At 41.7% G+C, this 27,063-nt stretch overlaps 1 protein-coding gene across 1 annotated transcript in view; it reads left to right on the top strand.

Moving 5' to 3' along the window:
• amph (amphiphysin) overlaps window positions 1–27,063 on the top strand; it is a 93,430-nt gene that overhangs the window by 17,484 nt on the left and 48,883 nt on the right. The window contains exons 2-8 of the mRNA XM_060932406.1: window positions 1,603–1,683; window positions 3,871–3,925; window positions 4,057–4,151; window positions 9,666–9,761; window positions 9,935–10,042; window positions 10,184–10,269; window positions 14,847–14,922. Of these exons, the coding sequence (XP_060788389.1) occupies window positions 1,603–1,683; window positions 3,871–3,925; window positions 4,057–4,151; window positions 9,666–9,761; window positions 9,935–10,042; window positions 10,184–10,269; window positions 14,847–14,922 (597 nt within the window). The remainder of the gene's footprint in view (window positions 1–1,602; window positions 1,684–3,870; window positions 3,926–4,056; window positions 4,152–9,665; window positions 9,762–9,934; window positions 10,043–10,183; window positions 10,270–14,846; window positions 14,923–27,063) is intronic.

Genomic DNA, 27,063 nt, shown 5'->3' with positions numbered 1-27,063 from the left:
TAGCAAAAGGTGGCTCTACAAAGTATTGACTTGGGGGGAGATTGGTGAATACCTATGCACACGCCAGATTTCTGTTTTTTCATCTTCATTATTGTTTGTGTCACAATAAAACAACAATTTTCACCTTTAAAGTGGTAGGCATGTTGTGTCAATCAAATGGTGCTAACCTCCAAAAAAATCCATTTTAATTCCAGCTTGTTATGCGAAAAACCAGGACAAACACGAAGGAGAATGAATACTTTTGCAAGGCACTGTACTCTTTATAATGAATATACACGCTACATCAAACAGTTTTTAACCGAATCAAAGCATATTTAAAAAAAAAAAAATGCTGACCAGTTTAAACAACCTTTCCAATTTTCAGGAAGTTATATCATTTAAACCTGGGTAGAAATACAGCCTGGATTGTTTGCAAGTCCATCACAGGGCACAACACACACGATGCATTCACACAAAGCGGCAATTAAGCGTAGCCATGTTTTTGGGAGGAAACTGGAGAACCCAGAGGAAACCCAGACAAACGTGGAGAGAACATGTGAAACTTAAAAGACAGAAATCTGAGTATAGGATCGAATCAAGGACCTTGGAGCTGTGAGACTACTGTGCCATCCACAAAAACAACCCAAAACAAAAAAAACAAAAAAAGCCTCAACTATATTTTACCATCTGATTAGCTATTTGATGCATCATGCTACAAAGGTACTGATGGTACTGTGATATCTCAGAAATGTGTGTTGTAATTATCAAAGAGACATAAAAACTGATTACACTCTGTAAGACTCTAAGACATTCTTAGTGACAGAGCAATTAATTCAAATGTCAGAATTTCACATCTTCTACCCAATGAGGATCTACGTAATGTTACTGTTTTGAAGGCATGCTGGGGTCAGACCAGTCAAACAGGTTTTCTAAGAGTATTTGCCACACATGACAGGCTTTTTTTTTTTACTGCTGTACACATTTCGTTGGGCGGCACGGTGGTGTAGTGGTTAGCGCTGTCGCCTCACAGCAAGAAGGTCCTGGGTTCGAGCCCCGGGGCCGGCGAGGGCCCTTCTGTGTGGAGTTTGCATGTTCTCCCCGTGTCCGCGTGGGTTTCCTCCGGGTGCTCCGGTTTCCCCCACAGTCCAAAGACATGCAGGTTAGGTTAACTGGTGACTCTAAATTGACCGTAGGTGTGAATGTGAGTGTGAATGGTTGTCTGTGTCTATGTGTCAGCCCTGTGATGACCTGGCGACTTGTCCAGGGTGTACCCTGCCTTTCGCCCGTAGTCAGCTGGTATAGGCTCCAGCTTGCCTGCGACCCTGTAGAAGGATAAAGCGGCTTGAGATAATGAGAGATGAGACACATTTCGTTTTTCCTCCAGCATCTTTTCTCTCCATTGTACATTATTAATAATAATCCAAAGTATATGATCATTGTTTCTTATCTGAATTGTGTTTGTTTTCCTTTTTGATGATAATAGGGTTGTCTGACAAAAAACACAACTTTATTAGAGATAGCGGACATAACAGCCACTAGTTTATTAGTATATTATACCTGTATGATATGCAGAAAATGAAGGTGAGCCCTGTGTGATGCACTGTTCTCTGTTTCTTCTCTCAGGTGCTGCAAAAGTTGGGGAAGGCTGACGAGACTAAAGATGAGCAGTTTGAACAGTGTGTTCAGAACTTCAAGAGACAGGAGGTGAGATATCCGAGTCAATCAAACAGTCAGTCATCAGTATTATGGTTACAGAACATGATTATGGATGAGCCGAGATTATGCTTTTAGTATTTATGTAAATTTTTTTTGTCTCCTCTTCTCATTTCTGGTTGTGAGACCGGTTATAATTTTCTCATTAATAGCTAAAAGATTGATCTCAATATTGATCTTCTGATACTGCAGTTTTGAAAGGCTATACCAAAAAGCATGTTGTAATAATTAACTAATATTGGCTAGCATTAAGTGGTATATCAGGTATATTTCATTCAGCTAGCATGATGCTGAATGAGTCAAAGACGAGTTCAATATCATGCTAACTGAATGTAATATATCTGATAGACCATGAAAAAAGCCAGCCAATACTATTATTATTATTATTATTATTATTATCCAGACACATTCGAACACAGAAATGCTTCTGTGCATGCGCAGCAGAAAAATTTCTCATTAAATATTTGTATCAGCTTCTGACATGTGACATCATGTTGTCTTGACAACCATGCAATCTCGTAAACCATACTCAACGGTCATTCTCCATTGGGTAGAGTGGCGTAATACACGTAGGATAAGCGATCTGCTCGCAATATTGCATGCTATCAAATCAAATGAAATCAAATGAATATTCTATTCTGCTGGAAGGGAATAGAATACATGTTTTTATTCCATTGAAAAAGTGTCCTGTATGTATAATAATAAATAATATTCATCATTTCTCCTTCATAGTTTTTGGAAACAGGTGAAATTATTCTGTCAGGGATGTTGACTCAAAGCTCAAATCTCAAAACTGTTGATGTTTAGAGCTAAAAAAAAAAGGGAAAATAATCATAATTCCCCTTTTTCCTGTTGGTTTTACACTAATTTCTATGAACTATGAATAAGAAATTATAAGGTACTGTACATTTTCTCACATTAATCAGTTATGGCCTAAGTCTCATAGAGTTACCGCCACCAACTTTGTTGGAGGAGGTTATGTTTTTGCCTTCGTTTGTTTGTTTATCTAACTGTTCCCAATTTAACTCAAAAAGTAGTGAACAGATTTTGATGAAATTTTGAGGAAAGGTAAGCCATGGCCCAAGGACCAATTGATTAGATTTTGATACAAATCCCGGATATGTATGTGGATCCAGGATTTTTTTGTCTGTTCCCAACGTAACTCAAAAAGTAGTGAACAGATTTGGATGAAATTTGGTGTACAGCTTTAGTATTATCCTAGGTTCAAGTGATTTGATTTTGATGTTGATATTCTGTGGCTTGGTGGAGGTTTCACTCTACGGAGTGCCCTTCTAGTATTTTGGCTGTGTTCAAATTTTGGAATGTTTTGATATTGGATTAGTTTGGTATGCTATTATGTATTTCCACTCTAAGTATATAATTAGGACAGTCTGTAAGAATTGAATTAAATAAAATTTAAAAGGGCAACGTGTTTTATTGGCAAAGCATGCTTGCAGTGAAGAAAACCAACAGTCTAATCCTGCCCTTTCCACCTGTCCTCACTAATCCTGATTAGACTGTTTTATATATCAGCCTGCTAAAGCTTCGAGCAAAAACCCTTCTTCCTTTCCTTTCCTTTCCTTTCCTCGATGGAACTATCTCTGTCTGTCTGTACTGCAAACTTCTTCACTGCCTCTTCGTGTCTAAAATTCAGATGGAAACTCAACACCAAAGCTGCTGAGTCAGTGTCTGTCACTGGCATTGTTGCAGGAACATTTCACCTCCAGAGCTGTACATCAGCTAGTACATAAACCTCACATTAATGTCAGTGAAATAGGGCATCGTGAACCGCTAACTACCAACACATCATCATACAAACCCCGTCGTTAAAATGACTGCCTTGTTTAGCTTTAGCATTGTTCTTTTAAAATTTTTTTTTTTAATATTTACTCTTGTTTATTTGGTGGTACAAACAGCACAGCGCCCTGGACAGCTGTTAATTGAAGCCAGTCTAGCAATCACTCAATAATTGCACACATGCTAGCATTGTTTTATGGCATGCATTATTTACATTAAAGCTGCAAATGTGTGTTTATGAATAAAAACTCTAACCTCGATGTGACAGATATGCTGTATAGCATATTTTATGTTTACTGGCTCAAAGGGTTTCGGTAAATATTGGTTTAATGCTGCTTTGTGCTTTTATGCTCTGAGCCTTATTTTGTTTTGTCTCTCCAGTCTGAGGGTGCGAGGCTACAGAGGGAGATGAAGGCTTATATAGCAGCTGTGAAAGGTGACTCATCCTAACACACACTCACACAAACACACACATGCACACACTAGATAAACAGATCTCTGTAAATGATGCTGCTGGGGTGATGGATAAGAGTGCTTAGCTAAACCTGCTCTGTGATAATACTTCAGGAATGCAGCAGGCCTCCATGAACCTGACAGAATCTCTGCACGAAGTGTACGAGCCTGACTGGCACGGCAAGGATGACGTGATGTCTATTGGAAAGGTGAGTGTAATTTCATTTGTTTCAATTCATCTGTAAGAAAATATATATTCAACCAACACGGACTATAAACGAGCCACATGACTTCCTCCCTGTAAAAGGCTGCACTAATTAGTCAGCTACAGCTTAGATAGTGTCTATTTGCTGGCAGATGAGAAACCTGCTAGAATGTCTAAAGGGAGGCCCTGGGCTTTGTATTTCAAAGCCGGCTCTGAAGCAAAGGATCAAGGTGAAGCACGATCGAATTTCCCTCTGCGGTTTTGTGTGCACATGGAATCATTTACTGTGGCAACTAGAAGAAAATGGCTTGCTTGAGAGATATGTTTACATAAGCTTTGAATAAGATCAAGCCAGAAATAGCGTCAGGGATGAGTGGGGAAGCTTGTCAGGGCATTCTGGGTCAGTTTGAGACAGGTTGAGTTGCAATATCTCCATTAGCCATCTTTATTGTCATCCCTTTTTGAGAGACAATGGCTCACTGAAACATACCTGATACTGTAGTGTAGTAAAAACACATGCACCTTATTGAGTGATGAAAACAGTTGTTCACACCACTGGGCTCAGTACAACCCCACAGAGGGATTTTAATAGCATAAATTATAGCTTACAGGTTATATTTAAATAAGCTGTTCTCAGTGTCTTAATAGCCACAATGTGTAGGGTAATATAACAATCTTCCCTTTCCCTAAAATCAACATTAAAGGTAGACTGCTTTTCAGATTTTTCAAGTTTAGGTCATAAAAAGAATCTTCCCTGACACCCAATTATTTTTGTTTCGTGGACTGAAACCTACTGAATTTGAATCACAGACTACCAATTTTATTAGTTAAAAAAAATAGAACAATTAATGAATTTAAGGCCACGTGGCCCTAAATTCTCTGCTATTTTTTCTTGCTGGGTGGCACGGTGGTGTAGTGGTTAGTGCTGTCGCCTCACAGCAAGAAGGTCCGGGTTCGAGCCCCATGGCCGGCGAGGGCCTTTCTGTGCGGAGTTTGCATGTTCTCCCCATGTCCACGTGGGTTTCCTCCGGGTGCTCCGGTTTCCCCCACAGTCCAAAGACATGCAGGTTAGGTTAACTGGTGACTCTAAATTGAGCGTAGGTGTGAATGTGAGTATGAATGGTTTGTGTCGATGTGTCAGCCCTGTGATGACCTGGCGACTTGTCCAGGGTGTACCCCGCCTTTCGCCCGTAGTCAGCTGGGATAGGCTCCAGCTTGCCTGCGACCCTGTAGAACAGGATAAAGCGGCTAGAGATAATGAGATAAGATGAGATTTTTTCTTGCTTCACCATGACACAATACAAGACACTATGTCATACATCACATGGTGGGCTTTCTCCGTTCACGCAAGGCAGTGTGGGGTACAAATTTGAAACAGGAGAGAAAAATGGAGGACGTGAGTGTATGAATGAAACATGAAAGATCGACTACAGTAACGGAAAGCAAGAAGAAAAGACGTTATGTTGAGAAGGAAAGGAAACGCAGGACCAAACTAACAAGAAGATAGTCATCTATGTCCCCCACCCTATATACCAACTATACGGTACACCAAGTTTCAAGATATTATTTGTCACATTTTTCAAGTTCTGCTGCAGGAAACCAACCCTACCTCTTTACACTGACCTCAGCAGCCCATGGCATAAACCCACCAGACCTTTGGTTCAGGTGAGCTAAAAATTTAAATTTCTCACATTTCTTAGTATCAAAAGGCACATATACAGTGCCCTCCACAATTATTGGCACCCCCGGTTAAGATGTATTAAAAGCCTTAAAATAAATTCAATTTTTATTGCAGAAGCATAATCTCACACTGAAAATTGTAGAAAAATGTAACCTTTAACTCAAGTGAATAAAAAAAATCCCCGACTAAGAAATAATTATTTTTCATAAAATCACCTGTTCCGCAATTATTGGCACCCATAACAATTCCTAGAAAATTAATGTAATTGAAGCATTTCTGCCATTTCTACTGTAGTTTATAAAGTTGATCAGAGTATCTAGGAACCTTTAATTAGTAATTCATCACATCCTGTTTCCCTGGGGTATAAATATGATGTGACACAGAGGCCTATTTTTCTTATCCACTCTTCAACATGGGAAAGACAAGAGAACACACCATTCAAGTAAGGCAGATGTGTGTCGACCTTCATAAGCCAGGCAATGGCTACAAGAAAATAGCCACTCGCCTCCACCTGCCCATATCTACAGTCAGAGGAATCATCAAGAAGTTTAAAACAACTGGAACAGTGGCAAACAAGCCTGGACGAGGATGCAAGTTTATCTTGCCACCATGCACACTGAGGAGGATGGTAAGAGAAGTAAAAAGTTCTCCAAAGCTCACTGTTAGAGAATTGCATCAAAGAGTAGCATCTTGGGGTCACAAAGTCTCCATAACAACCATCAGGCGCTATCAACATGCCAACAAGCTGTTTGGGAGGCATGCACGGAAAAAGCCTTTTCTCACTTGCAAGCATAAATGTAAACGTCTGGAGTTCGCTAAGCGGTACTGGGACTTCAACTGGGACCGTGTGCTTTGGTCAGATGAGACCAAGATAGAGCTTTTTGGCAACAAACACTCTAATACATCACAAAAGATGAGTATGCGGAAAAGCACCTCATGCCCACTGTGAAGTATGGGGGAGGATCAGTGATGCTGTGGGCCTGTTTCTCTTCAAAAGGCCCCGGGAACCTTGTTAGGGTGCATGGCATCATGAGCTCTTTGAAATACCAGGGCATTTTAAATCAAAATCTGGTGGCCTCTGCCCGAAAGCTGAAGGTGGATCATCACTAGGTCTTTCAGCAAGATAATGACCCTAAACATGTGGCCAAATCTACACAAAAATGGTTCACCAGACACAAAATCCAGCTCCTCCCATGGCCATCTCAGTCCCCAGACCTCAACCCAATTGAAAACCTGTGGCGTGAGCTGAAGAGGAGAATGCATAGGAGAGGACCCAGGACTCTGGATGATTTAGAGAGATTGTGCAAAGAGGAATGGTCAAATATCCCTCGCTCTGTATTCTCCCATCTTGTGAAACGTTATAGGAGAATATTAAGTGCTGTCTTGTTGGCAAAAGGGAGTTGTACAAAATATTAACATCAGGGGTGCCAATAATTGTGGCACACATGAGTTCATGTAAAATAATTATTTCTTAATGTGGGATTTTTTCCCACTGAATAAATGCACTTGAATTAAAGGTTGGATTTTTCTCTTTTTTTTGCATTGTTGTCCTATATTAGGTGCCAATAATTGTGGAGGGCGCTGTACATTACTTAATCAACACATATACCAACTTTCAAGACCATACCACTCATAGTTTTCAAGTTCTGCTCCGGAAACAAAACCTACCCCTAAGACTAACCTGAGAGACTAAGTCTGAAATTGTTTCCATGGAAACATCTCATTATCTCTAGCCGCTTTATCCTGTTCTACAGGGTCGCAGGCAAGCTGGAGCCTATCTCAGCTGACTACGGGCGAAAGGCGGGGTACACCCTGGACAAGTCGCCAGGTCATCACAGGGCTGACACATAGACAACCATTCACACTCACACCTACGGTCAATTTAGAGTCACCAGTTAACCTAACCTGCATGTCTTTGGACTGTGGGGGAAACCGGAGCACCTGGAGGAAACCCATGCAGACAACTTGCAAACTCCTCACAGAAAGGCCCTCGCCAGCCCGGGGCTTGAACCCGGACCTTCTTGCTGTGAGGCTACAGCGCTAACCACTACTAGAAACCGGAGCACCCGGAGGAAACCCACGCAGACACGGGGAGAACATGCAAACTCCGCACAGAAAGGCCCTCGCCGGCCATGGGGCTCGAACCCGGACCTTCTTGCTGTGGGGCGACAGCGCTAACCACTACACCACCGTGCCACCCAAAAATCTATATTTTATGTAAAAATTTGAAAAAAACTTTTTTTTTCAAAAATCCAAAATAGCAAAAGGCACCAGTTCTCATGTTGCTTGATATGTATACAAAGTTTCATGAAGATATATTCAGTATCTTTTAAAGATATGGCCCGGAAACTAAAACGTGACTGGATGGATGGAACCTGTTTCTATATCCCCCACCAAACTTTGTTTAGGCGGGGGATAATAAATATTGGCGGTCAGCGAGCACCTCAGTGTGATTAGCTGTTTGTTTAGCGACAGAATGATGTAACTGTCAGTGCACGGTCAAGGTAAATCTGTAGATGGCAGTCATGCAACACTGGATGCCAGCTGCTATAAAACCCAAAAGAAAAAGGAAAAAGAAGAAGACAAAGGTAAGTGTGCACATGTGCACATGGACTTCCTCTGTCTGCCTGACTGCACGAAGTGAGTGATTTCATGCACATTATTTGCTTGGGAATCTCCTCAAATTAAATAACTTCCCAGCCACAGAATGGCCTGATATTTTGTGAGATATTACAGAAATAAACATATATCACAATGACCAAATTTCAGAGGGAACTAAATTTCACCGATTTTATGAACTCGAAAGGCTGTATAGTTTTAAGAAGGTTTTAAGTGACAACTTAAATGCATGCAATTTAAATAAAATACACTCACTGGCCACTTTAATAGGACGTTTTTCTTGATTCTAAGATTCCTGTTCTTGGCTGGCAGGAGTGGAGCCCAACATGGTCTTCTGCTGTTGCATGTTGAGATGCTTTTCTGCTCACCATGGTTGTAAAGCGTTGCTATATCTTTCCTGGCAGCTCGAACCAATCTGGCCATTTTCCTCTGACCTCTCTTATTAACAAGACGTTTCCTCCCACAGAACTGTCGCTCACTCGATGTTTTTTGTTTTCTGCACCATTCTGTGTAAACTCTAGAGACTGTTGTGTGTGAAAAGCCCAGGAGATCAGCAGTTTCTGAAATACTCAAACCAGTCCATCTGGCACTAACACTGATGCCACAGTGAAAGTCCCAGAGATCACAATGTTTTCCCATTCTGGTGTTTGACGTGAACATTAACTGAAGCTCTTGATTTGTATCTGCATGATTTTATGCACTGTGCTGCTGTGTAGGGACTGGCTGATTTAGATAACTGCATAAAACAGGAGGTGGATGGGTGTACCTAATAAAGTGGCCAGTGAGTGTATGGGATAAAAATTAACTCCTTGGAAAAGGTATTTGCAATGATAAGGCTCTGGAAAATCAAACTCAATCGATGTAATTTATCCCTTTTTACTAAACCATGTTGGCAGTTGTTCAAAGAAAGCAGCTTTTAATAGCATCACTTGAAATGTCCCTGTTGAGAACTGAATCTCAGATGATGAAGCATGACTAAGCACGTTTCCCTGATTGTTCCTTTTACCCCAAAATCCTCCTTTTTCTGAACGAGGTTGATGTTGCATCCAAAAACTTTTGAATAACTGCCAGTTGTGACGCAGTGAAAGCATAATTTATGTTCATTTTGTTGCCTTGAGAGCTACACTTCAGCTCTCAGATTCAGCTCAGAGATTTGCCAGTTACCTTCTTTTGTTCCTTTTTCTCTTGATAATTACAGCACTTCATACTCTTTTCTAGAATTGTGATGCATTATGGGAAGACTTCCATCAAAAACTGGTGGACTCCACAATCTTAGCACTGGACACATATTTGGTCCAGTTTCCGGATATCAAGGTACCATTCTACAACTTTTATGACTCCTCTGTCAGTGCACTAGTTTAATTAAATCTATGTGCATCTTACAGTCTGAGGGTATAAAAGTAACTTATTGCTGCTACTTAGTAAAGGGCAACTTGAGTGTAAAGCAAAGGTCTGATAATGATCCCCCCCCCCCCCCACCTCTCTAGATGCGTGTCGCGAAGCGGAGCAGAAAGCTAATTGACTATGACAGTGCAAGGCACCATCTCGAGACCCTGCAGGCTTCTGCCATTAAGAATGAAAGAAAGGTTGCGAAGGTGAAGGAAGATATGCACTTTATACACCATACAGCCTGTACAGTGTACTGTACCTATGGATGTGTAGTCGGTGTGTACTGTATTGGTCATGTGGGATGTGCTAAAGATTAACCTGATTTCTCATTCTATGTTTTCACACAGGCAGAAGAAGACTTGAAAAAGGCACAGAAAGTGTTTGATGATCTGAACGTGGATCTGCAGGATGAGCTGCCCAATCTGTGGGACAGGTGAGTCGTCTTTGAAGAGAGCGCTGAAACTGTGCCCTAATCACAGCTTCATGAATGAATTGTTTTCATGGGAAAGGAGTTTTTAAGGTCAGTAGCTTAGGTAATCTTTCTGATTATTGTGGCTACTTCATGTATTTACAGATTTGTATTGACACGGAAGAGCCCAATGCCTGCATTTTAACCCATTGTTTTCTTTTCAGTAGTTGTCAAATACTGAACTAGAAAAGCACTTGGTAGAGCGCATACCTTCGCCAAGCCACATATTACAATATCCAGATGTTTACTAATCTGGGATGTGGATCAACATCAAAATCACATCACTTGAACACAGGATAATACTAAGGCCAAGTTTACATTAGACCGTATCTGTCTCGTTTTCTTCGCGGATGCACTGTCCGTTCACATTAAAACGCCGGGAAACGCCGGGAAACGGGAATCCGCCAGAGCCCACGTATTCAATCCAGTTCGTGTCTGGTCCGGTGCTGTGTAAACATTGAGAATACGCAGATACGCTGTGCTGAGCTCTAGCTGACGTCGTCATTGGACAACGTCACTGTGACATCCACCTTCCTGATTCGCTGGCGTTGGGATCTCACACACAGCGGCTCAGTCCCGAATCACTGCTCGTGTGCTTCACTCGCGCGCTCTGTGAGCTGCGCAGGGCCGGAGTGCGCACCCTCCAGAGGGCACTCGCTGTTCAGGGCGGAGTGATTTGGAGCGCAGGAGGAAGCGCTGAGCCGCACTGAGGTTTATTTACACATTTCAACCTCCTTCAGGCGCTTAAACTCAGTGAGAACATGAACATCACAGCCAGGTGTGTTTATCTGCTGGAGGTGTTCGCTTGCCATCCTTCCACTTGCAAGTGGTGAGTGACTTGCGCATGCCCGATATGCACTGGGATCATGTGACGTGCCGTCTAATTAGTCATGTGATTAGCGTATCCGTGTATTGGCGTTGCTGTGTGCACGCGAATCGTGTATTGGCGTTGCTGTGTGTACGCGAATTGTTTTAAAAACGTTAATCTGATGATCCGCTGATTCAAAATAATGTAAACAGGGGCTAAAACTGTTCACCAAATTTCATCCAAATCTGTTGACTATTTTTTGAGTTACGTTGGGAACAGACAAAAACATCCTGCATCCACATACATATCCGGATTTGCATCAAAATCTAATGAATTGTTCCTTGGGCCATGGCCCACCTTTCCTCCAAATTTCATCAAAATCCATTCACTACTTTTTGAATTACTTTGGGAACGAACAAACAGACAGACAGACAAACGGAGGTGAAAACATAACCTCCTCCAACAAAGTTGGTGTTGATAATTAAAAGAGTCAGTCTTCAAACAGTTGCATGTGAATTATATTACTGAAGCTCCAGTTCATTGCACCCGAGGTGATTCCCATATTGGGCAAAACAGGAAGAACTCCAGTCTGATTCGCTGACAGTGATCTACTCGTATCAATACTATTGAATTCTTTCGAACATCACTTTTCCCTGTAGCCCAGTGTGTCCATTTGTGCAGTTTGCTCTGTAGCATGGCAGCAGGAAACATTCATGGCTTCATCATTGTGATAACAGAGCACAGGTATGCTCCTGAAATATGTAAAATGATGCTGAAGTACGTCTTTAGTTAGCTAAAGCAGGAAAATTACTGTTTCTCCTTAGCATGTAAGTTGAATTTATTGACTTGCAGATTTTTGTTGTTTTTGTTGTTGTAGCAGCATTGAGGCATATTCTCTGTCTCTGTCTTTGTCTCTCTCTCTTTTCATGGGGCTTGTAAATCATATGTCTTATTTATTGGACTGTTAAAATCTGTGTAGAAACAAATAGAAGCAAAGTATTATGTAAGAAATAAATGTATTGTGTTGCTGGACTTTTTGCGGGTCTGTATTAAAAATGCAACTCTCAATGAGGCTATAGTCTTGATAATCAGAATGATTTATTAGGGACTGCAGCGTTTATGTCGCATATACGTCAGAGTCTGATCATGATATTCTGCAAGTTAATGAAGAGTTAAAATGTCTTTATATAACAGGGTTGCAGCAATGGTTTTTTTTAAAAGCATGGGTATTGCTGTGGTTGATGAGATTTCTACTGCAGAGCCTATAGAAGTGTTTGCAAATTATACAGTCTTGTAGATAGAGTGCTTAGTCATAATTTGTAGACAGCTAAAGTACTGTGCAAAAGTCTTAGACATCCTGGTTTTTTTAAATACAAATTTTGTCGTACATGTTTATTTTTTTGGGGGGCGGCACGGTGGTGTAGTGGTTAGCACTCTTGCCTCACAGCAAAAAGGTCCTGGGTTTGGGCCCAGTGGCTGGCGAGGGCCTTTCTGTGTGGAGTTTGCATGTTCTCCCCGTGTTCGCGTGGGTTTCCTCCGGGTACTCCGGTTTCCCCCACAGTCCAAAGACATGCAGGTTAGGTTAACTGGTGGCTCTAAATTGACCGTAGGTGTGAATGTGAGTGTGAATGGTTGTCTGTGTCTATGTGTCAGCCCTGTGATAACCTGGTGACTTGTCCAGGGTGTACCCCGCCTTTCGCCTGTAGTCAGCTGGGATAGGCTCCAGCTTACCTGCGACCCTGTAGAACAAGATAAGCGGCTACAGATAATGGATGGATGTTTATTTTTTGACTTGTGAATTATTGGGTTAGTCCAAAAAAAAAAAGTCCATAAAAAAGAAACTTTTAAACAGAAGTAAAAGTTTGTATGCCAGTACAGAATGCAATAGACCACTTTTCAGGCAAAAACCATCATGAAGTCTGTCAGGATTTATCAGCAAAAACTGAAGCAAGTGTGACAGTCAGAGTCTCCAGGAGTACTGTGGCATATTCTCCAAGATGCTGACAAAAACATATAAGCCAGTTTCCTTCCTAAAGTGTACCTGAGACTACTGCTACATTTTTAAATGCAAATATTCATCACAGGCGCGGCACGGTGGTGTAGTAGTTAGCACTGTTGCCTCACAGCAAGAAGGTTCTGGGTTCGAGCCCAGTGGCCGACGGGGACCTTTCTGTGTGGAGTTTGCATGTTGTCTGCGTGGGTTTCCTCCGGGTGTTTCCCCCACAGTCCAAAGACATGCAGGTTAGGTTAATTGGTAGCTCTAAATTGACCGTGAGTGTGAATGGTTGTGTGTCTCTATGTGTCAGCCCTGTGATGATCTGGTGATTTGTCCAGGGTGTACCCCACCTCTCGCCCGTAGTCAGCTGGGATAGGATCCTGCTTGCCCATGACCCTGCACAGGATAAGTGGTTATGGATGGATGGATAATGGATGGATGTTTGTCACACCAAATACTGACTTTGTTTAATTTACTACTGCTGCTCTTTACAGCAATTGTTTTATGTATAAATGTTTAATTGTATTATTTCTGAAGGCATTTTTGCTGTACAGCATTTCTTTGATTGGCACAGGAGTGTATTATTATCTAATGGAATAGCATTATAACAATACATATGATCTAGTGAGTGTTTCATTTAGAGGGTTGAGTATTTACAGCTTACTAGAGGAACAGCAGTGGGCTTACATAATGGTTTCAGTCATGTTTTTCCCATTGAGCTCTGCTCAGTCATGACCTGGGGAAAAATATAGTCATAAAGTAAAATGTATTGTATATGAGTGATTCCACGCTTATGGGTACTGAAATGGAGACATGAACTTATTTTTAAAAATTCACCTAAAACCATTTCTTTTTTTTACCATCAGGTCACAAAACATGTAATCTTTAATGAATGATATGTTAAAAGATAACTTTAATTTTCTGAGATGTAATAAAAACATATTTATATGCCAAAGTCAGAACGTAACAGAAGTGTTGTGGACATATATATTCTCAATTTTAACAATGTAGAATTACTTTTTGAAACATAGGAAGGTGATGTTTTAGCAAATATAATTAATAAACATGTGTAGTAGAATAAACATACACATTCTTTCAATAAGATTAACATGGTATATAGCTAGATTGTAATTAATTTGTAACAGACGCGAGATGGACAATCGTAACAGAAGTAATGTAACAGACATCATTTTGGAACTCATAGGCTTGACTTTGGCATATAAATATGTTTTTATTACATCTCAGAAAATTAAAGTTATCTTTTAACATATCATTCATTAAAGATTACATGTTTTGTGACCTGATGGTAAAAAAAGAAATGGTTTTAGGTGAATAAGTTCATGTCCCCATTTCAGTACCCATAAGCGTGGAATCACTCATATAAAAATTTCTGTTCATCCAGCTCTCTCTTAAACAACTATCTCGATATTTTGAGACGGCCTGTAAACACTACTTTTACTTGCTTTTTTTTTTTTATTTGGCATAACTTTTACTTTTATGCATGTCCATAATACAATGGATCAATGAGGACTGAGGTACGAATTTGCCTCAGTGAGTTACTCATTGCCTATCAGACTGGAGTCCATCTGCTTTTCCAATATTAGTTTGCAGATTTTAACATTCAGGCTGTTCTTGCAGTGCTATGAGACCTAGATGTGAGCATTTTCATGGCTGAGTGGGACCTGGAAGCATGAGTCATCTGTATATTCTAATAGAGTGCTCTTCTTGTCTTTGCAGTCGAGTGGGATTTTATGTGAACACCTTCAAGAGTGTCAGCAGCCTGGAAGCCAAATTTCACAGGGAAATCTCAATTGTAAGTCATGCTCTAAAAAACAAACAAACAAACCCACCCCCCCAACAACGACATCTCATTGGTATCATTATGTTTCTTCTAAGTGGACATGAAATGACAAAAAAAAAAAAAGAATGATGATGATGGCCTAGGGTGTAATTTTGGGTAGGGACGCTACAGTAGGGACGTGTCCCTACCAATATTCAGCCGCTACTGTGTAATCACGATCAATAAAACCGATGTCCTAACCTGAGCAATGATTATATGGCACACAAAGGGTTAAATGTATGACACTGCTAATAATCCCCCCTCTAACGTAGATATCATTCTCTGATTAGCTACCTATTTTTCGCTAACTTACATGGTTGGCTATCTCTGCCTTGGATCACTTTTGTGTCCCCACCAATGTCAGAATCAAAGTTACTCCCTTGATGATGGCTTATTGTGATCATGCTCATTTCTCTTTTGCACTGTTGTGGCCTCACATGACTCACAGTAAGAGATATGCTAATGTAGCTAACAGTAAGAGTTCGCTCCAGGGACCAAAAACGGTTCAGCTAAGCGCTAACATTTTCTGTGTACGAGTATTAAAGGTCTTAGCATTTCTCATCCGTCAATCATGTGATCCTTCAGTGATATGACTGGAAGTGATTGATAGATACCATCATAATAAGAATAAATGTAAGCGATGAGATATAACCATGTGGAAAATGGGTAATCTATTCATTAACAAAAAGTAACAGATGTCTGGCAAGCATTGCTTTCATGCACTGAAAAACATGCTCTTCTCCTTGGAGGCAGAGACTATTATTGTCCTTTCAATTTCATCTTCCTCCCAGCTGGATTTGCAGCACTGCACTTGACTATTATGCATAAAAGGTCAACATTCTGGCTTGTGCGTTTTTCTAAATTGCAGGGCAGACAGTGATTTTCTCAACGGAGATAGTTATGGCCTATTTAACTCTCTAAAAGTGATGCCCATTTGCTTTATATTTAGCTTTACAAAATGGTCCCCTCTGAATTCTTTTTATCCTTCTTCATATTTGTGGCCTAAAACACACTGAAATATGACAAAGGGCTTTGTCTTATTTTTAAAGCTTCAGTTAAGCCGAATGTATTTAATCTGCCGAGGATGTTTTGTTATCTGAATGGAAAATAATAAGAACCGGAGTTAAACACTTTGCTGCTTATGATGCATAATCTGAATATAAATTTACATTTATATTTAACCACTTTTGATTGGAAGATAGTCATTGGGTAGTTCACCTGTCAATTAGGCAGTAACTACATATACAGTAATGTGCAAAAGTCTGAGGCACCCTATTTTTTTTTCATGCAAATTTTGTTATATATTTCTATTTTATGACTTCTACATTATCAATCCAGCCACTGGGGGTGCATAAGCGTACTCTTGGTGCCGGTCCCAAGCCCGGATAAATTGGAGAGGGTTGCGTCAGGAAGGGCATCCGGCGTAAAACTGTGCCAAATCTAACATGCGGAATGAAAAGAGAAATGCCATACCGGATCGGTCCTGGCCCGGGTTAACAACGACCGCCTCTGGTACTGTTGGTCAACAGGGTGCCGGTGGAAAGTGTGCTACTGTTGCGTCAAAACGGAGAAGGAGAAAGAGAGGGGGGAGGCGTGTTAGGAGAGAGCGTGAAAGATGGAAGGGAAGGAGCTTAGAATTGAGGGTAGGAACACTGAATGTGGGAACACTGACTGGCAGAGCGAGAGAGTTAGCAGGTATGATGGAAAGAAGGAAGTTGGACATTTTGTGTGTGCAGGAGACGAGGTGGAAAGGAAGCAAGGCCAAGAACATTGGAGATGGATGCAAGTTGTTTTATTATGGAGTGGATGGAAAGAGAAATGGTGTTGGTATTGTTTTGAGGGGAGAGTTGGTCAACAGTGTGATTGATGTGAAGAGGGTGTAGGATAGAGTGATAGGCATGAAGTTGGAGATTCAAGGAGTGGTAATCAATGTTGTGTGTGCGTACACCCCACAGGTTGGATGTGAGAATGAAGAGAAAGAGTCTTTTTGGGGAAAGATGGATGAAGTGGTAGAAAGTATACCAAGGGAGGAGCGCGTGCTGATAGGAGCAGATTTCAACAGACATGTTGGTGAGGGAAACAGAGGAGATGAGGACGCGATGGGCAGATATGGTGTAAGAGAGAGAAATGTGGAAGGGCAAATGGTGGTTGATTTTTCAAAGAGGATGAATTTGGCAATAGTCAATACATACTTCGAGAAGAAAGAGCAGCACAGGATGACGTTTAAGAGTGGAGGAAGATCTACACAGGTGGACTACATACTCTGCAGAAGGGGTAACCTGAAGGAGATTGGAGACCGTAAAGTGATGGCAGGGGAGAGTGTAGCTAGACAACATCAAGTGGTCGTGTGCAGGATGAGCTTGAAAGTGAAAAAGAGGAAGCGTGAAATAGTGGAGATGAAGATTAAGTGGTGGAAACTAAAAGAGGTTGAACATCAGAAGGAGTTTAGGGAAGAAATGAGACGAGCATTGAGTAGTCATGGAAATCTGCCGGAAGATTGGAATACTACTGCTGTACTAGTAAGAGAGGCAGCAAGGAAGGTGCTAGGGTGGTCATCGGGAAGGAGGAAGGAAGACAAGGAGACATGGTGGTGGAACAAAGAAGTGCAGGAAATTATAAAAGAGAAGAGGCTAGCAAAGAGGAATTGGGATGAGCAGAGAGATGAGGAAAGCAGGCGGTTATACAGAGATACAAGACAGAAGGCAAAAAGAGCTGTAGTGAAGGTGAAAGCAGATGCATACCAGGAGTTGTACAAAAGACTGGAGACCAAAGAAGGCAAGAAAGACCTGTACAGACTAACTAGGCAGAGAAACAGGGAAGCGAGGGATGTACAGCAGGTAAGAGTGATGAAAGATGGAAATGGAAATATGCTGACAAACAAAGAGAGTGTATTAAGAAGGTGGAAAGAGTACTTTGAGGATTTATTAAATGAGGAGAATCCAAGAGAGAAAAGGTCAGATTCGTTGGAGACAGCAAATCAGGAAGCAGAGTTGGTTAGTAAGGATGAGGTGAGGGCAGCCATGAAAAGAATGAAGACTGGGAAAGCAGTCGGACCAGATGGTATCCCGATTGAGGCTTGGAGATGTTTGGGTGAAATGGCTGTGGAGTTCCTAACGAGATTGTTTAATAAGATCCTAGAGAATGAGAAAATGCCAAATGAATGGAGAAAGAGTGTGCTCGTCCCAATATACAAGAATAAGGGAGATGTACAGAGCTGCAGTAATTACAGAGGACTAAATTGATGAGCCACACCATGAAGCTATGGGAAAGGGTATTGGAGGCGAGATTGAGAAGAGAGGTAGCAATCTGTGAACAGCAGTACGGGTTTATGCCAAGGAAGAGGACGTCGGATGCAAATTTTGCTTTAAGAATGTTAATGGAGAAGTACAGGGAAGGCCAGAGAAAGCTACATTGTGTATTTGTAGACCTGGAGAAGGCATATGATAGAGTGCCAAGAGATGAGTTATGGTATTGTATGGGAAAGAGTGGAGTGAATGAGAAGTATATTAGAGTGGTGCAAGACATGTATGAGAACAGTGAAACAGCAGTGAGGTGTGCAGTTGGAACGACTGAATGGTTCAAGGTGAAAATGGGACTCCATCAATGATCTGCTTTGAGTCCTTTTTTGTTTGATAGATAGATAGATAGATAGATAGATAGATAGATAGATAGATAGATAGATAGATAAACTTTATTCATCCCCAAAGGGAAATTAAATTGTCATAGCAGTCCGGTAAATTTGAACACAATAAAAAAATACAATGAAATAAAATAAAGTACTAAAGTCAAAATAAAATAAAACGTACTGAGGTCAAGAAAATTAAAAAACAAAACAAAAAAAACAAGATATAAACAAGATATACACATACCTTAAATAATATACTATGAATACAGTGGTGCGTGAAAGTTTGTGAACCCTTTAGAATTTTCTATATATCTGAATAAATATGACCTAAAACATCATCAGATTTTCACACAAGTCCTAAAAGTAGATAAAGAGAACCCAGTTAAGCAAATGAGACAAAAATATTATACTTGGTCATTTATTTATTGAATGAAAATGATCCAATATTACATATCTGTGAGTGGCAAAAGTATGTGAACCTTTGCTTTCAGTATCTGGTGTGACCCCTTTGTGCAGCAATAACTGCAACTAAACATTTGTGGTAACTGTTGATCAGTCCTGCACACCGGCTTGGAGGAATTTTAGCCCATTCCTCCGTACAGAACAGCTTCAACTCTGGGATGTTGGTGGGTTTCCTCACATGAACTGCTCGCTTCAGGTCCTTCCACAACATTTCGATTGAATTAAGGTCAGGACTTTGACTTGGCCATTACAAAACATTAACTTTATTCTTCTTTAACCATTCTTTGGTAGAATGACTTGGGTGCTTAGGGTCAGTGTCTTGCTGCATGACCCACCTTCTCTTGAGATTCAGTTCCTGGACAGATGTCCTGACATTTTCCTTTAGAATTCGCTGGTATAATTCAGAATTCATTGTTCCATCAATGATGGCAAGCCGTCCTGGCCCAGATGCAGCAAAACAGGCCCAAACCATGATACTACCACCACCATGTTTCACAGATGGGATAAGGTTCTTATTCTGGAATGCAGTGTTTTCCTTTCTCCAAACATAATGCTTCTCATTTAAACCAAAAAGTTCTATTTTGGTTTCATCTGTCCACAAAACATTTTTCCAATAGCCTTCTGGCTTGTCCACGTGATCTTTAGCAAACTGCAGATGAGCAGCAATGTTCTTTTTGGAGAGCAGTGGCTTACTCCTTGAAACCCTGCCATGCACACCATTGTTGTTCAGTGTTCTCCTGATGGTGGACTCATGAACATTAACATTAGCCAATGTGAGAGAGGCCTTCAGTTGCTTAGAAGTTACACTGGGCTCCTTTGTGACCTCACCGACTATTACATGCCTTGCTCTTGGAGTGATCTTTGTTGGTCGACCACTCCTGGGGAGGGTAATAATGGTCTTGAATTTCCTCCATTTGTACACAATCTGTCTGACTGTGGATTGATGGAGTCCAAACTCTTTAGAGATGGTTTTGTAACCTTTTCCAGCCAGCCTGATGAGCATCAACAATGCTTTTTCTGAGGTCCTCAGAAATCTCCTTTGTTCGTGCCATGATACACTTCCACAAACATGTGTTGTGAAGATCAGACTTTGATAGATCCCTGTTCTTTAAGTAAAACAGGGTGCCCACTCACACCTGATTGTCATCCCATTGATAGAGTCAGGTGTTTTCAAATTTCACCTTCAAATTAACTGCTAATCCTAGAAGTTCACATACTTTTGCCACTCACAGATATGTAATACTGGATCATTTTCCTCAATAAATAGATGACCAAGTATAATATTTTTGTCTCATTTGTTTAACTGGGTTCTCTTTATCTACTTTTAGGACTTGTGTGAAAATCTGATGATGTTTTAGGTCATATTTATGCAGAAATATAGAAAATTGTATAGGGTTCACAAACTTTCAAGCACCACTGTATGTACATAGAATGTACAATAGGATGCGAATATTGCAAAAATATGATATATAAATATCAATACGGATAATATTCCCACATCACATGTCCCATAGTAAACACTAAAATATGTGATGCAGAGAGTGACAGGTAGAATTAGTCCAGATGTGTGATCATGGCTCTAACAGACGTAGATGAGTTGTAAAGTCTGATTGTCATGGGTAGGAATGATTTCCTGTATCGTTCCTTGGAGCAGTGGGGTTGAATGAGTCTGTTGCTGAAGCTGCTCTTTAGCTTGTCCAGTGTTCTGTGGAGGGGGTGAGAGGGATTGTCCATGATTGCCAACAGTTTTGTCAGAATCCTGCCCTCCACCAACCTCCTCCAGGGTGACCAGTTTAGAGCCAACAACAGACTCTGCCTTCCTGATCAGTTTATTCAGTCTGTTGGCGTCCTTTTGATGCCCGCACCCCAGGACACCACAGCAAAGAAGATGGTGCTTGCCACAACAGACTGATAAAACATCTGCAGCATCTTGTTGCAGACATGAAAGGACCTGAGCCTCCTCAGGAAATAAAGCTGGCTCAGGCCCTTCTTATAGATGGCCTCTGTGTTGGTGGACCAGTCCAATTTGTTGTCCAGTGTAATGCCCAGATACTTATATGAGGCCACCATATCCACATCTGTCCCACTGATGCTGACTGAAGACAGCAGGGGTTTGTTCCTCCTGAAGTCCACCACCATCTCCCTCATCTTCTTCACTTTCAACTGCAGGTGGTTCTCCCCACACCACTTCACGAAGCGGTCGACCAGGTCCCTGTACTCAGCCTCCCCCCCCACCCTCAATACACCCCACAATTGCCGTGTCATCAGAGAATTTCTGAAGATGACACGACTCAGTGCAGTACTTGAAATCTGAAGTGTATGTGGTGAAGAGGAAGGGGGACAGCACAGTTCCCTGAGGGGCCCCAATGTTACTTATCAGACGATCAGACACACAGCTCTTTAATCTCACAAACTGTGGTCTGCCCGTCAGATAGTCATCAATCCAAGTGACAAGGGGAGCACCCACCCACATGTCCTCCAATTTAGCCTTCAGTAGTCTGGGCTGGATGGTATTGAAGGCGCTGGAGAAGTCGAAGAACATGATGCGGACTACGGTGTCGGGTGTGTCCAGGGAAGAATAGGCCTTCTGCAACAGATAGATGATTGCGTCATCAACCCTGACATGGGGCTGATATGCAAACTGCAAGGGGTCTTGTGATAGGCACACCAGTGGTCTGAGGTGTGCCAGGACCAGTCTCTCCATTATCGTCATGATGTGAGAAGTCAGTGCCACCGGCCTATAGTCCTCCAGTGCAGCAGGACATCCTTTTTTGGGCACTGGGACCAGGCAGGATGTTTTCCACAGTACTGGCACTCTCTGAAGGTGTAGGCTCAGGTTGAAGAGGTGCTGGAGAACTCCACAGAGCTGGCTGGAACATGCCTTCAACATGTGAGGGCTGATGTGGTCCGGTCCCGCAGCTTTTCTCTGTTTGAGCCTCTCCAGCTCTCTCCTCAACTGACTGGTTGTGATGTGTAGTCCAGGCTGGGGAATCGGGAGTATTGTAGGGTCTGAGGTGAGAGTCAGCAGCGGATTGGAGGTTGGAGGTGACGAGGGTAATGCAGAAAGGTGTCTGCTGCAGGAAGTGGTGGGGGACTGGGGGGGCTTTGGGGATATCCTAGGGGCGTGGGGTGTGAAAAAGTTCTTGGTGAGTGTCCACAAGGGGGAAGGAGGTAGAGGTGGCTGGAGTGGTGTGTGACAAGAGGTGATGGGAGGAAGTGGGGAGTTGTTACTTAGAGGATCAGTAGGGGGGCAGCTGGGGGAGGGGGGTTGGAGTTGAACCTATTGAAAAACATGTTCAGCTCATTCGCACGTTGTTCGTTCCCCTCAGCTGCACCCCCACCTCTCCTCTGGAAACCAGTGATCTCTCTCATCCCACTCCAGACGTCCCTGATGTTATTTTCCTCCAGTTTGTGTTCCAGTTTCCTTCTATAGTTGTCCTTGCTCTCCCTGATGCTGTGTTTAAGCTGTCTTTGTACCCGTTGGAGTTCTGCTCGGTCCCCTGATCTGAAGGCCCTCTTCTTCTCATTGAGTAGGGCCTTCAGGTCGCTGGTTACCCACGGTTTGTTGTTTGGGTAGCAGCGGACCTCTTTAGTGGGGATGATGTTGTCAATGCAGAACCCAATGTACTCCGAGACACAGTCAGTAAGGCCATCAATGTCCTCACCATGTGGCTCATACAGAGCCTCCCAGTCTGTGGCCTCCAGTGCTCCCTGCAGTGTTTCCATGGCCTCAAGAGACCATTTCCTCACTGTCCTCACCGTGACCGGGTGCTACTGAACCACAGGCTTGTATAATGGAGAGAGCAGGACTAGGTTGTGGTCTGACCTGCCCAGTGGTGGCAGGGCAGTGGAGCTGTATGCATCCTTAACATTTGCATACAGCAGGTCCAAAGTCTTATTTTCACGGGTGGTGCATGTAACAAACTGGTAGAAAGTTGGGAGTGTGGATGAGAGGGAAGCATGGTTAAAGTCCCCTGTAATGATGATGACTGCCCCGTGCCCCATTTGCCATAGTGATGGATAGCTTGACGGACGAAGTGAGGTAAGAGTCACCATGGAACATGATGTTTGCGGATGATATTGTGATATGTGGTGAAAGTAGAAAGGAGGTTGAGTTGGGTTTGGAGAGATGGAGGTATGCATTGGAACGAAGAGGAATGAAGGTGAGCAGGAGCAAAACAGAATACATGTGCATCAATGAGAATGGGGATGAGAGTGTAGTGAAGATGCAAGGAGCAGACGTAAAGAAAGTTGGTGAATTCAAGTACCTGGGATCAACTGTGCAGGAAAATCGGGGCTGCGATAGTGAGGTGAGAAAGAGAGTGCAGGCAGGGTGGAGCAGTTGGAGAAGGATTTCGGGAGTCATTTGTGATAGGAAAGTCCCAGCAAAAGTGAAAGGTAAAATGTATAAGACAGTGGTGAGACTGTACCCTTAACAAAGAGACAGGAGGCAAAGTTGGAGGTGGCAGAGTTGAGGATGTTAAGGTTTGCAATGGGAGTGACAAGGTTGGACAGGATAAGGAACGAGTACATCAGAGGGACAGCACATGTAGAGAGTTTGGGAATTAAGCTAAGAGAGATGAGACTGAGATGGTATGGGCACATCCTGAGAAGAGATGCAGAGCATGTGGGAAGGAGAATGTTGAGGATGGAGCAAACGAAAACAAGGAAGGCCAAAGAGGAGATACATGGATGTGGTGAGAGAGGACATGAAAGTTGCAGGTGTGGTAGACAGGGAGACAGGGATGCGGAAGACAGGGATGCGGAAGACAGGGAGCAATGGAGACGAAAGATCTGCTGTGGTGACCCCTAATCAGGAGCAGCCAAAAGAAGAAGAAGACTTCTACATTATCGAGTCAGTACAAAAACATTTTAGAGTTCCAAATGCTTGTTTTCCAGCACAAAATTATACGTTACAGAAAAAAAAGTTTGTATCTGAGCAGCATATTCCATAAGAGACCGCTTTTCAGATTAAAAAAGAAAACATAATGAAGGCGACTAGGTTTTGCGGAAAAATGAAGAAGCGAGTATGACAGTCAAAGTGTCCAGAAGAAATGTGGCTGGTTCTGTAAGATGCTCAGTAAAACCTACAGCTCATTTCCTTATAAAACTGCACTCACTGTACCTGATACTACTATTTTTTTTTTAAAGCAAAGGGTCGTCTCACACCAAACATTTACTTTGTTTCATTTATTATGGCTTACTGCTGTTTATAGTATTTTTTTTAAATGTTGAAACATTTCATTTAATTATTTTTAAGCCATTTTTGGTCTACAGCATTTCTTTACATGTGCCGAAGACTTTTGCACAGTACTGTATATTATCATTAGAGGTCGTGATGTCGTGTCTGACGAGTGTGTGTGGTATATTTTTAGCTTTAGCCAGCAGGGCACCAGACTGAACCTCACCACAGACATTTCTATATCTATCACTCTCAATCAATCATTCACTCTTTCTTTCTTTCTTTCTTTCTTTCTTTCTTTCTTTCTTTCTTTCTTTCTTTCTTTCTTTCTTTCCTTAACTCTCTCCATTCCTCCATTATTTTGTATTTTAGAATATCATCAGTGTAGAGAAAAGGAATACAAAGAGGGAAGGTTATTATTTCATGTTTTATTGAGACATTCAGGGCACATTGACACAAAGGCCTTTAAAGCTATACGGCCTTCTGATTTAATAAAATCAGTGAAATTTAGTTCCCTCTGAAATTTGGTCATTGTGATACATGTTTATTTCTGTAATATCTCACAAAATATCAGGCCATTCTGTGGCTGGGAAGTTATTTAATTTGAGGGAATTCCCGAGCAAATAACGTGCATGAAATCGTTCACTTCGTGCAGTCAAGCAAACAGAGGAAGTCTGTGTGCGCATATGCAGGTTTACCTTTTTCTTCTTCTTCTGGGTTTTAGGCAGCTGGCATCCACAGTGTTGCATTATTGCCATCTACAGGTTTACCTTGACCGTGCGCTGACAGTTACGTCACTCTGTCGCTAAATGAACAGCTGATCACACCGAGGTGCTCGTTGACCGCCGATATTTATTAGTTTGGTCCTGCGTTTCCTTTCCTTCGCAACATAACGTCTTTTCTTCTTGCTTTCCGTTACTGTAGTCGGTCTTTCACGTTTCAGCCGCACAGTCACATCCTCCATTTTCCTCTCCCGTTTCAAATTTTTATCCCACAATGCCTTGCGCAAATGGGGAAAGCCCACCACGTGATGCATGATGTAGTATCTTGAATTACGTCATGGTGAAGCAGGAAAAAATAGCAGAGAATTTAGGACCACATGGTCCTCATCCCATCTCATTATCTCTAGCCGCTTCATCCTACTCTACAGGGTCACAGGCAAGCTGAAGCCTATCCCAGCTGACTGCGGGCGAAAGGCGGGATACACCCTGGACAAGCTGCCAGGTCATCACAGAGCTGACACATAGACACAGACAACCATTCACACCTACGGTCAATTTAGAGTCACCAGTTAACCTAACCTGCATGTCTTTGGACTGTGGGGGAAACCGGAACACCTGGAGGAAACCCACGCGGACACGGGGAGAACATGCAAACTCCGCACAGAAAGGCCCTCGCCGGCCACGGGGCTCGAACCCGGACCTTCTTGCTGTGAGGCGACAGCACTAACCACTACACCACCATGCCGCCCCCACGTGGTCCTAAATTAATTAATTGTTGTATTGAAAAAATCTCATAAAATTGTAAGTCTGTGATTTCAAATTCAATAGCTTTCAGTCCACTAAACAAAAATAACTGGGTGTCAGGGAAAATTCTTTTTATGACCTACACTTGAAAAATCTGAAAGGTAGTCTACCTTTAAATATACAGGATGATGCGAATAAATGATGTGAAAGTGCGAAAAAAATAATTGATGAATTTAATGCAATATTAATATTCACATTAAAAGCAATGCCATGCCTGCAGCAGCGTGATGCCGTTTCCAGAACCTACGCCATGTTTGATTGAGTGTGTTCAATGAAACGAATTATTAGAAAACTCAAACTTGTTGCAGAAAAAATAAGCGGTGCTTTTTTGCACATGAACTTGATATGAAAGTGTTTATTCACAGGATAGTTGTTCAAAAAAATATACTGTTGGTGTTACGTATGCGCACATTGGTACTTGAAGCATGCAAATGGCAACTCATGCCCAGTGATGTGCTCAAGCTTATTAGGACTAATTGACATGCACCTGTTCCTGCTCAGAGCACTATCACAGCTCATTCTTATAAGGACTCTCAGTAACACATACTTTGCGTAGTATATGTGCTGTACTTTGTGTCTGACATTACCAAGCCTTTTGTCTTTGTATTGCCTTTCTGGTTTTAACTGTTTTTTATTTTGGATTTTGCCCTTTGTCTCAGCCTTTGATATTCTGTCCATGCCTCGCATTACCCTTGTCTGTTTCTTGACACTGCTTTTGCATCTGTTTGCCAGCCTGCTTTTTAATAAACTCTCTTCCCGTGATTACATCTGTCTACTGTTGTTTACATGACAGTTGGACAAAAAACTCATCATGACAAATCATACTGTACAGTATGTGTAAAGACTTTAAGTCGTTATATTATTGGATCATATTCAGAAAAAGGCAAAGGTAATTAAAACAGTTCAATTCAGTACTACTAATACCAGTATTAGGTCTTGTTAGGTCTAGTCTAGAACTAATAAGTCAAGGCTTGGTTTTGAAACACATTACTCATTATTTGATACAACTTATTTGCAATCTTCTACATGAGGAATATCAATGTGCATTGTTCTGCATCAACATATTTTAAATCAAGACCACCTCTTCCATTGCAGTGTTTGAATAAGAGCCATATGTAATTAGTCATCTTTTCTAAACATATTGATAGTTGTCCACTTTATGCATAAAATTTGTGCTTTCAAGACATATGATTAGACTTACCGGGCTAATTAAATAAGCTTAATTTCAACTTTCTCTGCAAAAACAATCAGGCTTTCAAGTTTTGTGATTACTGTGCCATGTTCTGTAGGTTTTTTTTTTTTTAAAAACACAGAATCTA

The sequence above is a fragment of the Neoarius graeffei genome, chromosome 1 (assembly GCF_027579695.1).
Source record: "Neoarius graeffei isolate fNeoGra1 chromosome 1, fNeoGra1.pri, whole genome shotgun sequence".
Lineage (NCBI taxonomy): Eukaryota > Metazoa > Chordata > Actinopteri > Siluriformes > Ariidae > Neoarius > Neoarius graeffei.
This window is presented reverse-complemented; position numbering and strand designations above follow the sequence as displayed.